The sequence below is a fragment of the Homalodisca vitripennis genome, chromosome 4, assembly GCF_021130785.1.
Source record: "Homalodisca vitripennis isolate AUS2020 chromosome 4, UT_GWSS_2.1, whole genome shotgun sequence".
NCBI classification, from domain to species: domain Eukaryota; kingdom Metazoa; phylum Arthropoda; class Insecta; order Hemiptera; family Cicadellidae; genus Homalodisca; species Homalodisca vitripennis.
This window is the reverse complement of record NC_060210.1, coordinates 196035478-196049091: the sequence shown is the minus strand read 5'-3', so window position 1 is coordinate 196049091 and position 13614 is coordinate 196035478. Positions and strand designations below refer to the sequence as shown.

General features: G+C 38.5%; 1 protein-coding gene across 2 annotated transcripts in view; it reads left to right on the top strand.

Moving 5' to 3' along the window:
- LOC124360854 (proto-oncogene tyrosine-protein kinase ROS-like) overlaps positions 1 to 13614 on the top strand; it is a 41761-nt gene that overhangs the window by 12244 nt on the left and 15903 nt on the right. For both annotated transcript variants that reach the window (XM_046814805.1, XM_046814804.1), the window contains exons 7-13: positions 2069 to 2179; positions 3170 to 3357; positions 4199 to 4378; positions 8403 to 8611; positions 9314 to 9461; positions 10960 to 11198; positions 11747 to 11901. In XM_046814805.1, coding sequence (XP_046670761.1) covers positions 2069 to 2179; positions 3170 to 3357; positions 4199 to 4378; positions 8403 to 8611; positions 9314 to 9461; positions 10960 to 11198; positions 11747 to 11901 — 1230 coding nt within the window. The remainder of the gene's footprint in view (positions 1 to 2068; positions 2180 to 3169; positions 3358 to 4198; positions 4379 to 8402; positions 8612 to 9313; positions 9462 to 10959; positions 11199 to 11746; positions 11902 to 13614) is intronic.

Sequence of the window (13614 nt, the reverse complement as noted above, 5' to 3'; positions counted from 1 at the left end):
AGGAATTGAATGAAAATAAGAATTGCACAAATTTTAACTATAGAAATATATTTTGTTTACTAAAACATTGTACATAATTTGAAATTAATTAAAATTTGTTATTGTAAATGGTAAAGTTGAATAAAACATTTACTAAAATTGGAATTTGAAATTCTTGCTAAACACAGTTAAATTCTAACTCCGCGCGTGGTGATTGGTCGGTTTAGTTTGTTTGTTTGGTCGCACTGTTATGACAGGTTAGAGGTTATAATTTGTTATTTTAAATGTTTGACTAGCAATACGCGCTGTTTCTTCTCAATCGACTGAATTACGATTGATTGCAGAGTGATTTAAACTAATAATTTACTTAACACTATCAACATTTGTCAATAGTATGACATAACCTATAAACTCAGTTTCTCAACTTTTGTGTCAATCTAACAATTAATCAATCAATCATAGTTTACGATAATGAAATATCAGTGTACAATTATTTACCTTTATTGTTGTAGTTGTTGTAAATGACGAATCTAAGCACTCCACATTTTCACGAATAAACATAGTTATCTGCTTTATCCCGTGCGGCGGACCCACAGTTATCTGCTTTATCCCGTGCGGATCCCGTGCGGCGGACCCACTGGACGGGCATCGTAACGTTACCGGGCGTTACACTTTTTCATGAGTGACTCCGAGCCGCAACCTAATTTAAGACGTTGTCACGTCAAAAATAAAAATTTGATAATAAGTGATGGTAAGTTTGCATCAAATCATTCTTTTTATAACAAAATTAAGCTGATCAACCTTTCTTATTATTAGCATGTTTTGTAAACGTAAAGTACTCAGGATTGGAATAAAAACAGAATGTTTAGTGAACACTTTTGCTTCTAATGAAAAATTTGAGTTGCACACAATGTAAAAAAATATTATGAATATACTAGAATGAAGAATACATCATAGTCATTATCCGTTGTTTTAGAAAAGGTTTTAACATTCCTCTTTTGAGTTTTAAAATTACTAGAAATACAAACTCAACAAAAAATAACGTTTTTCATAAGGTACATCTGAAAGCCAATAAACAGCTGGTAAAACAGCTGGCACTGAAGTATTGGCAATGCAAATTATTGGCAATGAAGTATTGGAATACCGTTTGCGGGTATTCCCTGCATCTGTCCACGAAGGATTAATGTTGTTTGATGTACTGTAAGCCCCAATTGTGGGATACTAATTATTTACTAAGGTGGCTCAACTATTAGGTTAAAAATTAGCACCAATTAGAGCGGTTCAAAATATGAATTAGATTTACAAACAATTTCTTTTTTCTACACATGACATAGTTGTGTTGATATAATCTGAATGTTGAGTTTAGCTCCAGTTCAGCTTACTCTAAGTGAAGCGTCTGGAATCTGATGCTTGACTTCTGGAATCTGGAACCATGTTTGTCTGGAGATCCCAATATAGTTGATGATGAATAAGCTCAAAATGAACAATTGACATCATTTGGACATCAGAGACACCCAAATTTTAAAATATAGTGTAATCTAGGTCGGTGGGTATTCTTATTGTCTCATCAGGTGCACAATTATCAAAACAATGTAAATTGTTCATTTTGAGCTCCTTTGTCATAGTGTATTTTTAGATTTCTTCAGAAGAAAATGACTCCAGATGGCAGGAGTCAGGTCTGTGACAGCGTCAGATTCTAGCCGCTGCACTAAGAAGATGGTGAACTGGAGCTAAACTCAACAAATTTTGTTTTTAGTTATAACTATTGGTAGTTTGAATTAAAATTTTGTCTTGATTTGTGGAATGGCCAGTAATTTAACAACTAGTGGTTCTATAGACAAATGGCCCTCCTGAAATCCCTTTAGGTGAACATTAAGTTGTGAATCCGTGTCTATGCAAAAATCATGCCACTAAATCCACTGTTTTGAACAGTAATTTGAAACCTGGATAATTTTCTGGGCAGCACTTAAGTGAACGTTTTAAAACTTAAATTAGGAAAGGAAAGGTTTATCTGTTTTGAAGTAGATTAATTACGTACTTTTAGGGAAGAACTGAGGAGACGTATTCTTCACGAATGTAAATGTTACAGTATGTTGTACTGGGTGGAAGAAAGACTTCATGGCATCGGCAGTTTAATGAAGAGCCAAACTGATGGCTCTGGTATTCGTCCTTTCTTCCCAACGAGCCTCACCATTTCAAGGTAATGAATGCATTCACTCATCTAAAGCAATAGTTGTTCCAAAGCTTGATTTTATATTCCTTTTGTTTATGCCCTAAATACGAAGGCAATCCAGTAAGTAGATTACATTTTGGTATAAAAAAGTATAAAAAATAAATGGTATTATATACATTTAAAAGTGGCTTTAAAATACTATTTTTCAACATAGTCACCATACAAATTCGGGCACTAATCATTGTGGTGAACTAGTTTTGAATTTCCAACATTACAAAATTCTGCCGTGTGAGTCTTCAACCAGGTAGTCACACCAAAATTTATGGTAGTGCACAAAATTTATGGTAACCTAACTTCTGTGTAACAATGTCATGTGACAAACTCCTTGAAATTTGAGGAAACTAAGTGATAATTCTATTATTGTGAATCGGTGGTCTTCTTTAATCTTCTTATCGACTTTAGAGACAATTTCATCAGTCACAATGCTTGTCCATCCACTTCGTTCGTCATCATGCAAATTAGTTTGGCCATTTTTAAACCTAATGCACCACTGACACCTCCAGTAATCACATTATTCCCATAAACTTCACAGAGTTGGCAATATATCTCAATTGGTTAATTGTGTTTAGCCAACAGAAACTGTATTACACCGCATTTCGCAACTCACCGGACTTTCAGATTTGTCACACATTTTAAACTGCTATTTTAAAACAACAAGAAGCAAAAGTAACCTCTCACTAGCATGGCTGGATAACCACTGAACAGAGAAACGCTCTGACAACAAAATGGCCGTGATAGTCCCGCCCCTAGCGGCTACAGAGCAAAACATTATTACTTTCTCGATAACCCTTGTAATTTTATTTCTTTGTTAAGAGTACAATATGTTATCAGACTTTGTTAAAACCATATAACGCAAGTTCTCCTTTATATTGTACTTTTATAACTCATTAAATATTAAAATTCAACATGTATTATTATTTATCTGGTTCTTTAAAATAATATATGGTCTATGAGCAGGTGGACACGGAACGCCTGCAATTGTCCGCAAGCTCCTGACGTCGGAGCTGCTATCGCCATCGACCAGTCAGTTCCTGCCAGCCCGCAGCTGCTGTACGTCGACGCCTGGACGCACCACATCGTAGCCTCTGATATGGACGGCTGTTCCTGCACTATGTTGGTTGACACTTCCACCGTTCCTGCGGCAGGTACTAATGCGTTCTTAACTAGATTATTACTATGATAATAAACATTTGTATACAGTTGAATGCAACTCTGAAATAATTGAGACTGAACTCTGTTCGGTTGTATAATTTACAAAATAATGAAATGACTACAAAGATGCTAATTAGTAGAAGCAGATAGAGGTATTTTAAATTAGTCTGTGGAGCACAGAATACCTGGTTTGTTATCTTAATACGCAAAGAGTTTTCATCTGTCAATTACTAGCCTTCATTACTAGTACAAATTTAATTCTGATAAAAATGAAATTTGTCTTTTAAAAGGTATTTAGAAATTTTCATGCAGTAATTGGGGAGAAGGAGTGAATTGATATGTGAGAAACAGGAAGTAACAATTTTGAGAGTTCTTACGTGACAGCTGTTGCCAAATCCCTACCACTACCACAGTCTTGACATTCATAAAAGCACATACTTCATGCTATAACAAATAACATTGTTTTCAAAATACTTCATTAATATATCACCAGGTACCAGCCATTTGCATGAGAATTAACATGTGTGTTTCACTGCAATAATTCTTACCATATTTTGTTATCCTTTGCTGATTAAGTTTGATAACATCACTTGATCAAGTTTGATCTAGGGATAATTCCAGAATAAGTTTAAATTGTCAAAATGTAATTGCATATTTGATAAGAAAGAAGAGCGTAGTGATGAATGACATACTACCATAAATAAAATTAGTTAGTTAAAATTTTCTTTAAATATTTATTATTTTATGTACCTTTCACAACTAAATGGTTAATATATCCTTTAAAAAAACTAAACGTAATACATTCAAATTTGTGAAAAGAGATGTGTATGTTAGGTTTGCCGCCCACCTCCATGACTGTGGACCATCGCCTAGTGTACTGGTCAAACGCCACCGAAGGCCGGATCTACTCTCTGAACAAAGATCCCAGTCTAGTCAGCAGTGAACTAACAGCTATCAATGCCACAGGAGTGCGCAACATCGCTGCTCTCGGCTCCCATCTCCAGCCCTACCCTGGTGAGTCGTAAATATATTCAGCTTCCAGTCTAGTCAGCAGTGAACTCACAGCCATCAAAGACACAAGGGTGCGCAACATCGCTGCTCTCGGCTCCCATCTCCAGCCCTACCCTGGTGAGTCGTAGATATATTCAGCTCCCTGTCTAGTCAGCAGTGAACTCACAGCCATCAAAGACACAAGAGTTCGCAACATCGCTGCTCTCGGCTCCCATCTCCAGCCCTACCCTGGTGAGTCGTAAATATATTCAGCTTCCAGTCTAGTCAGCAGTGAACTCACAGCCATCAAAGACACAAGGGTGCGCAACATCGCTGCTCTCGGCTCCCATCTCCAGCCCTACCCTGGTGAGTCGTAAATATATTCAGCTCCCTGTCTAGTCAGCAGTGAACTCACAGCCATCAATGCCACAGGAGTGTGCAACACCGCTGCTCTCGGCTCCCATCTCCAGCCCTACCCTGGTGAGTCGTAGATATATTCAGCTCCCTGTCTAGTCAGCAGTAAACTCACAGCCATCAATGCCACAGGAGTGTGCAACACCGCTGCTCTCGGCTCCCATCTCCAGCCCTGCCCTGGTGAGTCGTAAATATATTCAGCTCCCAGTCTAGTCAGCAGTGAACTCACAGCTATCAATGCCACAGGAGTGCGCAACATTGCTGCTCTCGGCTCTCATCTCCAGCCCTACCCTGGTGAGTCGTAGATATATTCAGCTCCCTGTCTAGTCAGCAGTGAACTCACAGCCATCAAAGACACAAGAGTTCGCAACATCGCTGCTCTCGGCTCCCATCTCCAGCCCTACCCTGGTGAGTCGTAAATATATTCAGCTTCCAGTCTAGTCAGCAGTGAACTCACAGCCATCAAAGACACAAGGGTGCGCAACATCGCTGCTCTCGGCTCCCATCTCCAGCCCTACCCTGGTGAGTCGTAAATATATTCAGCTCCCTGTCTAGTCAGCAGTGAACTCACAGCCATCAATGCCACAGGAGTGTGCAACACCGCTGCTCTCGGCTCCCATCTCCAGCCCTACCCTGGTGAGTCGTAGATATATTCAGCTCCCTGTCTAGTCAGCAGTAAACTCACAGCCATCAATGCCACAGGAGTGTGCAACACCGCTGCTCTCGGCTCCCATCTCCAGCCCTGCCCTGGTGAGTCGTAAATATATTCAGCTCCCAGTCTAGTCAGCAGTGAACTCACAGCCATCAAAGACACAAGAGTTCGCAACATCGCTGCTCTCGGCTCCCATCTCCAGCCCTACCCTGGTGAGTCATAAATATATTCAGCTTCCAGTCTAGTCAGCAGTGAACTCACAGCCATCAAAGACACAAGGGTGCGCAACATCGCTGCTCTCGGCTCCCATCTCCAGCCCTACCCTGGTGAGTCGTAAATATATTCAGCTCCCAGTCTAGTCAGCAGTGAACTCACAGCCATCAAAGATACAAGGGTGCGCAACATCGCTGCTCTCGGCTCCCACCTCCAGCCCTACCCTGGTGAGTCGTAAATATATTCAGCTTCCAGTCTAGTCAGCAGTGAACTCACAGCCATCAAAGACACAAGGGTGCGCAACATCGCTGCTCTCGGCTCCCATCTCCAGCCCTACCCTGGTGAGTCGTAAATATATTCAGCTCCCAGTCTAGTCAGCAGTGAACTCACAGCCATCAAAGATACAAGGGTGCGCAACATCGCTGCTCTCGGCTCCCACCTCCAGCCCTACCCTGGTGAGTCGTAAATATATTCAGCTCCCAGTCTAGTCAGCAGTGAACTCACAGCCATCAAAGATACAAGGGTGCGCAACATCGCTGCTCTCGGTTCCCATCTCCAGCCCTACCCTGGTGAGTCGTAAATATATTCAGCTTCCAGTCTAGTCAGCAGTGAACTCACAGCCATCAAAGACACAAGGGTGCGCAACATCGCTGCTCTCGGCTCCCATCTCCAGCCCTACCCTGGTGAGTCGTAAATATATTCAGCTCCCAGTCTAGTCAGCAGTGAACTCACAGCCATCAAAGACACAAGAGTTCGCAACATCGCTGCTCTCGGCTCCCATCTCCAGCCCTACCCTGGTGAGTCATAAATATATTCAGCTTCCAGTCTAGTCAGCAGTGAACTCACAGCCATCAATGACACAAGGGTGCGCAACATCGCTGCTCTCGGCTCCCATCTCCAGCCCTACCCTGGTGAGACGTAAATATATTCAGCTCCCAGTCTAGTCAGCAGTGAACTCACAGCCATCAAAGATACAAGGGTGCGCAACATCGCTGCTCTCGGCTCCCACCTCCAGCCCTACCCTGGTGAGTCGTAAATATATTCAGCTCCCAGTCTAGTCAGCAGTGAACTCACAGCCATCAAAGATACAAGGGTGCGCAACATCGCTGCTCTCGGCTCCCATCTCCAGCCCTACCCTGGTGAGTCGTAAATATATTCTTCTCTCAACTCCCATTTTTTTCTTGCCCACTGTCACTGAAAGAGTTTAAAACAGAGCTAGTCTTCCCATCGATAACCACAGGACACAGATAGTGTTCAGTTATTATTTCTCCTCTTATCGACAAAACGCAGCCCCTACCATCATCTTTACCTATCCCGAGTATCCTGTTACTCCGGAAGCAGCACGAAGGAACCTTCATTACTAAGTGCAATTGTGTTTTCCTCATCTTACCAGAAGTGATTACAACAGAAGTTCAGTTGTATTGAATTGTATTTTCCTAATAAATAAGAACAAACAAATGTATGTATTTAGTATTTTCTATGTAAAATCTTTTTTTATTATAAATAAAATTTTTAACCAATTTTAATACAATGTGCTAAGAAAATAAATTAAACAAAATTTCTAACGCTGATGCTAACACATGAACCTGCTCAGTTGGTGAACCGCACAGACCACTCCTTCACCCTACAACTTCCTGAGCCGGAGTGAGATACAGATTGTAGAATTGTACCTGCTCACTACAAAAATGTACGTGATTGTGTCTGTAGATGCTCACTGCCTGACGCCAAAGCTGACACCTGAACCTGTCCAGATGGTGAACCGCACAGACCACTCCATCACCCTACAACTTCCTGAACCAGAGTGATATACAGATTGAAGAATTGTACCTGCTCACTATAAAATATTTGTGTAGATGCTCATTGCCTGAAACCAAAGCTGACACCTGAACCTGTCCAGATGGTGAACCGTACAGACCACTCCATTACCCTACAACTTCCTGAACCAGAGTGAGATACAGATTGTAGAATTGTACCTGCTCACTATAAAATATTTGTGTAGATGCTCACTGCCTGAAACCAAAGCTGACACCTGAACCTGTCCAGATGGTGAACCGCACAGACCACTCCATTACCCTACAACTTCCTGAGCCGGAGTGAGATACAGATTGTAGAATTGTACCTGCTCACTATAAAATGTACGTAATTGTGTCTGTAGATGCTCACTGCCTGAAACCAAAGCTGACACCTGAACCTGTCCAGATGGTGAACCGCACAGACCACTCCATTACCCTACAACTTCCTGAGCCGGAGTGAGATACAGATTGTAGAATTGTACCTGCTCACTATAAAATATTTGTGTAGATGCTCACTGCCTGAAACCAAAGCTGACACCTGAACCTGTCCAGATGGTGAACCGCACAGACCACTCCATTACCCTACAACTTCCTGAGCCAGAGTGAGATACAGATTGTAGAATTGTACCTGCTCACTATAAAATGTACGTAATTGTGTCTGTAGATGCTCACTGCCTGACGCCAAAGCTGACACCTGAACCTGTCCAGATGGTGAACCGCACAGACCACTCCATTACCCTACAACTTCCTGAACCATAGTGAGATACAGATTTTAGAATTGTACCTGCTCACTATAAAATGTACATGATTGTGTCTGTAGATGCTCACTGCCTGACGCCAAAGCTGACCCCTGAACCTGTCCAGATGGTGAACCGCACAGACCACTCCATTACCCTACAACTTCCTGAACCATAGTGAGATACAGATTGTAGAATTGTACCTGCTCACTATAAAATGTACGTGATTGTTTCTGTAGATGCTCACTGCCTGACGCCAAAGCTGACCCCTGAACCTGTCCAGATGGTGAACCGCACAGATCACTCCATCACCCTACAACTTCCTGAGCCAGAGCGAGACAGAGATTGTGGCAATGTGTCAGTTGCCACTGTCCAGTTCACAGTGTATTATGGTTTAGCCAGCACATCACCTTCGTGTCTCGAAGACCTTACCTACTGCAGCAAAGTGGTAAGAACTAAATTATATGTTTAGGTTCATGTACTGCGTAAGTAGTTTTCTGTTTTTTCAATATCTGAATATTTACTAAGCCATATCCGCTGAATAGAAATTCCTGCACAAACTTCCTTGCACAAATGTGAACAAAGTAAGCATTTAGTAAAAATCTCGTTGATTGTTCAGTTTTATTGCAATTTGGTTGACTGAGCTTTTGTTTTTTTAGCTGAAGAAACAGGATTGAATATTGTGAGCGAAATAATTTGTGAGCGTATGAAACATATTCAAGTTTTTTAATATCAAGAATAAAAAATGTAATTAATGTTTTGTAAATTATGGAAAGGAAGAAATATTTTTAGTGTAAAAAAATATTTTTATAAATATATTTTTTTCCCATTTTCTCCATTGCATTTTACAGGGAATTTAATTATTTTAACAAAATTTATTTTCTATAATCTGTGCTAATTATTTTCAATTTTACGTAGATCGAATAATAACATTTTACAAAATATTTAATAATGTATGTAGTCATCATGGTGGGTCTGTTGATGGGTGGTGGTACCGCTTTCTCCATCGTTGGACGGTACTGTGATTTGTCGTAAATAGGTTAAAGGTCAATACATTATTCTTTCGTTAGTGTAACAGTTTGTCACCAAATATGAAAAAGCAGGGGGCATCCTAGCTCTTCATTGATTGTTGTTGTTTTTTTGTAATTAGGAAAGTTTTGATCAGCTGGTGAAAGTGGATGGTCTCCAAGAGCTGACAGATTATACTTTCTTCCTGACATTCAGCAACCACTACAGCGAGCTGCGCGGTGATGATGAGGCCATCAGCCAGCCGGTTACATACAGGACGTTTGCTGCAGGTGTGTTCCGTTTTGTTTACTTTAATTTTCAAACATTCTTAATTTATACCTACAAATACAGTATACAAAAATTGCAAAAATGTTATTAATCTGGTTTGAACATATCACACAGGAAATAAGAAATTATGACCATATCCAGTAAAAAGGTTATTACTTTGCTGACAATGTTACTCCTATGCACTTTAAGACAGTATTTATAATTTGTCCTTGGAGCTCCTATGGCCAGCTCTACTGTCACCACCATTACAGCAGATTTATTTTTGCCGTAATGTTATTTCAGCTCATATGTCCAGCTGTACTGACCAAGATATAATACATTCATAGCTCGTAAGGCCAGCACCACTGGCCACTAAACATAGCAGTTATTTTCTAATATTGTCTTTGTTTTATAATGAATGGTGATTGCTAAAGACTATCAAGCAGCTTTATTTTAAAGTAATTTTAGACAAAGCAGTATATTTTAAATTAGCCTATAATTCTTCTCTAAACATTAACTGTGCAAATAAGACAAATGTTGCTAGTAGGCCTATATACTAAAGTGATAGAAACATAAGAAAATTTTACTAGAATATGTGTGCTAACTATTCTTAATACACATAGGTATGTATTTAAAAAAATGTATACCATAAAAAAATGTAGAGACTGAGAAAAATGTAAAATAGTTTATGCCTGAGTATAAAATAACTGTAAAGGCCTACTTTATAACATTTTATGTACAACAACATTTCTTCGTTAACAATATATGTGTAAGAGTTAAATTTCCCAAATGTATGTTTATATTTGTATTAGAAATTCATTAAAAATAAATTTAAAATTATTTTTCATTTCTTTTTTAAACATTTTAGATTACTATGCAAATAACGATCGGAAATTGAAAAATAATTCTGATCTTGGAAGGTAAACATCAAATATGGTCGCCGAACTGTCAATGAAAGTAGCACAGCCGTCTGTACTGGCCATACGAGTTGTGAGGACAAACTACGGCAAAACTAACGCGAACTGTCTGCAACCTTGGTGTGGCCAGTGCTGCTGGCCTTTCGAGTGCAAACGGTTGTCATAGTGACTTTAAAGTGCAGGAGTCGAGAGTCAATTTGCATTGTATAACAATACAACCCAGTTTTCTTGAAGTCAGTAGAAAAATTTCTTCTAAGAAAGAAATTGATTGTCAACCGCACTAATTTGGGTGGAGGTTGAAATGGTTGGAGGTTAAAAATAAGAAAAAATTTATTTTGTAATTAAATTTTTCATTACCTTAGACACTTTCAACAAAATTTTACAATTGACATTCAAACACCAATAAAAGTTCTGTACCTGAAGAAGAGATTAGATTGCAGATCTCGAAACGTAGTGTTACTGATTTCTCGTTCCACTGAACGATGGCAAATGTCCGGAAAAATCCTGTTTCCTTCACATCATTAATACCTTAGCTTTCTACCCTTTTTAATTCAAACCTTATTTTATTAAGAATAAAATACTAACTGATATCTGCTGTTCCCAGAGCTGTCTCCTCCGCAGAACGTCTCCGTAGTGCCACTGAGCCCCACAGTGCTGCGGTTGATGTGGAGTCCCTCGACCACAGAGTTTGTCAGCTACCAGGTTTTCTGGAGGAGAGAAGGCATCGTCGAGGGGAAGCACCTGCAGAATGAAGATCTTGACAAGCTCAGAGCTGGTGATGAGAAGCTCCTCCTGTGGGCAGATATGACAAACCTGAGCCCTGGCCAGGAGTATGTGCTGTGGGTAAGTGTTGTTCTCAGATGTTCACCACAGAGATATAACGGTTTGTGCTAGCTAATACTCGATCAGGGACGATTACAGTGCTTAACCCTTTGAAGGCTAAACCATAAATTCAGTTTTACTTCTAAACACACCAGCCATTAAATCTAGTTTGCTTGCCAAAAAGGTCAGCCTCAAAATGGCACTTTGAAGCACTCCTACAGAAATTGGTGAACTCATCTATAAATAGTAGTGTATTAATGATTTTTGTTTTGTTTTACTTATTATCATAAGTAAAAGCGTAATGAAACTATATTTTTTCTTTCAATGTATTAGTATTTTGTTATATTTAATTGTTAAAAACTAGGAGGGGGGGATATTTTAAGGAACCCATTAATATTGTAAGAGATTAAACATATTTTCACAAAAAACAGAAAAAAATCATTTGAACCCTTTTCTTTCCTTTGCTTTCTTCTATCTGTTCTTTATTTTTTATGTGTTACTAACCCTCAACGGCGATTTGTGGTTTGAAAGCACATTATAAATGTATTAATCATTGTATTTACTTGTAGGTTCGAGCCAAGACAGAATATAACAACCAGTTCTTGGACAGTACAGAGATAACGGCGGCTACCTACCCAGACCCTCAGCCCATCTCTCTGGTTTCAGCAACCGCAAATACACTTAACGTTTCCTGGGCTAAATTCAAAGAACAGTCTTATGTTTTGTAAGTATACTTCTTATGTTATGTAAGTGTACGTCTTGTTGTAAAATTCAAAGTTGAAATTTATTTTAGTATTAATTTTTTTCCTTTAACATTTCCCCACGACTACTTAAAACAGAATGCTAGTCAGATTTCGGCTGTGCCACTAAAGCTCTGTTTTAACGTAGGTATGAATGTAGCTATGTTGGAAAGGGTTGATTCAATATGAATGCTGAGTATATACTTCATGGGACACCCTGTATTTCATGTTCCGCTTAGTTCAGCACCTGAAGTCTGGTGCTGTCACAGACTTGACTCCTGGAATCAGCGTCCTTCTCAGAGATCCAAAAAATTTGTTGTAGTCAAGGTGTTTCTGGTAACAAACCGAAACGAAGCGTTCGTTTTCAGCTTCTTCGTTACCACACCATTTTTTTTTTTAAATTTGTGACAGTGTCAGATTTCAGATGCTGCACTACACAGAAGGTGAAGTAGAGCTGAAATCAACATTCATACGGAGATACAAGCTTAAAACTACGGTATAAATAGGAATTCAATTCAAATCCATAAATGCTTTACTTCAGGAACATTGATTTTAGTGTGTTGCACTGTTAATTAAATGATTATCTGTTACCGCTTTATATGGTTTATCATTTATTTCTCTAATGGTATAAACTCTATTTAGAATAATGTTTAAAACATTAGTATTAACATATTGTAGTAATCGTATTTTTAACAATTCATTAGCACTGAGACAGTAATATCCAAGTTTATGAAATGTATGTGGGATGATTTGTTATTTATAATACAATTAAAAATAATGGTATTATAAAATGTAATACAATAAAATAATCTGGGTTGTACTGTGATTCCCAGAGCATTAAATTTAGCAAATATATATATATATATATATAAAAAATATTATCTTCACCTACTAGATTTAGTGATCTTTCAGCTCATCAATCAACTCATTGCCTATTTTGCACTCAGATCTTTAATTAAATATCTCCATCTCAACCTATTTAGAAAATTATCAGTAGAAAAATTTCGGTATGCTATTACTCAGCCATATATATATCGTCGAACACGGATCTCTCACTTGTCGGGTGAATGTGCTACCATTACACCACAGAGCGCTTACTTTTTCCGATTCAATTATTTTGTATTTGGCCGTATCTGTCACATATGCGTTTAAATAAGTAAACTAACATATGATCGGAAGACCAAATACCTGTCAAACGACTTTTATTTACATTAAATTGTACAAAATGGCAATTGCCTTATTTAATTTCAATAAACATTGAATCACCAAAAAGTACTTGGTCTTCCAATCATATGTTAGTTTGCTTATTTAAACGCATATGTGACAGATACTGCCAAATACAAAATAATTGAATCGGAAAAAGTAAGCGCTCTGTGGTGTAATGGTAGCACATTCACCCGACAAGTGAGAGATCCAGGTTCGACTCCCGGCGGAGCAAGTACTTTTTGCGATTCAATGTTTATTGAAATTAAATAAGGCAATTGCCATTTATACAATTAGTATAAATGGCAATTGCCTTATTTAATCAATATATATATATATTGCAATGTAATTAGTTTTGAAATGCACTATTTCCTCGCTTTACTAAATAAAAGTATTTTAAAAAAGAGTCTATCAACTAAAAAGTAACAATTTTTTTAAATTCAGTAACCATGTTTTAGTTTTATAACTAAAAAAATGTAATTTCAATTTACTAT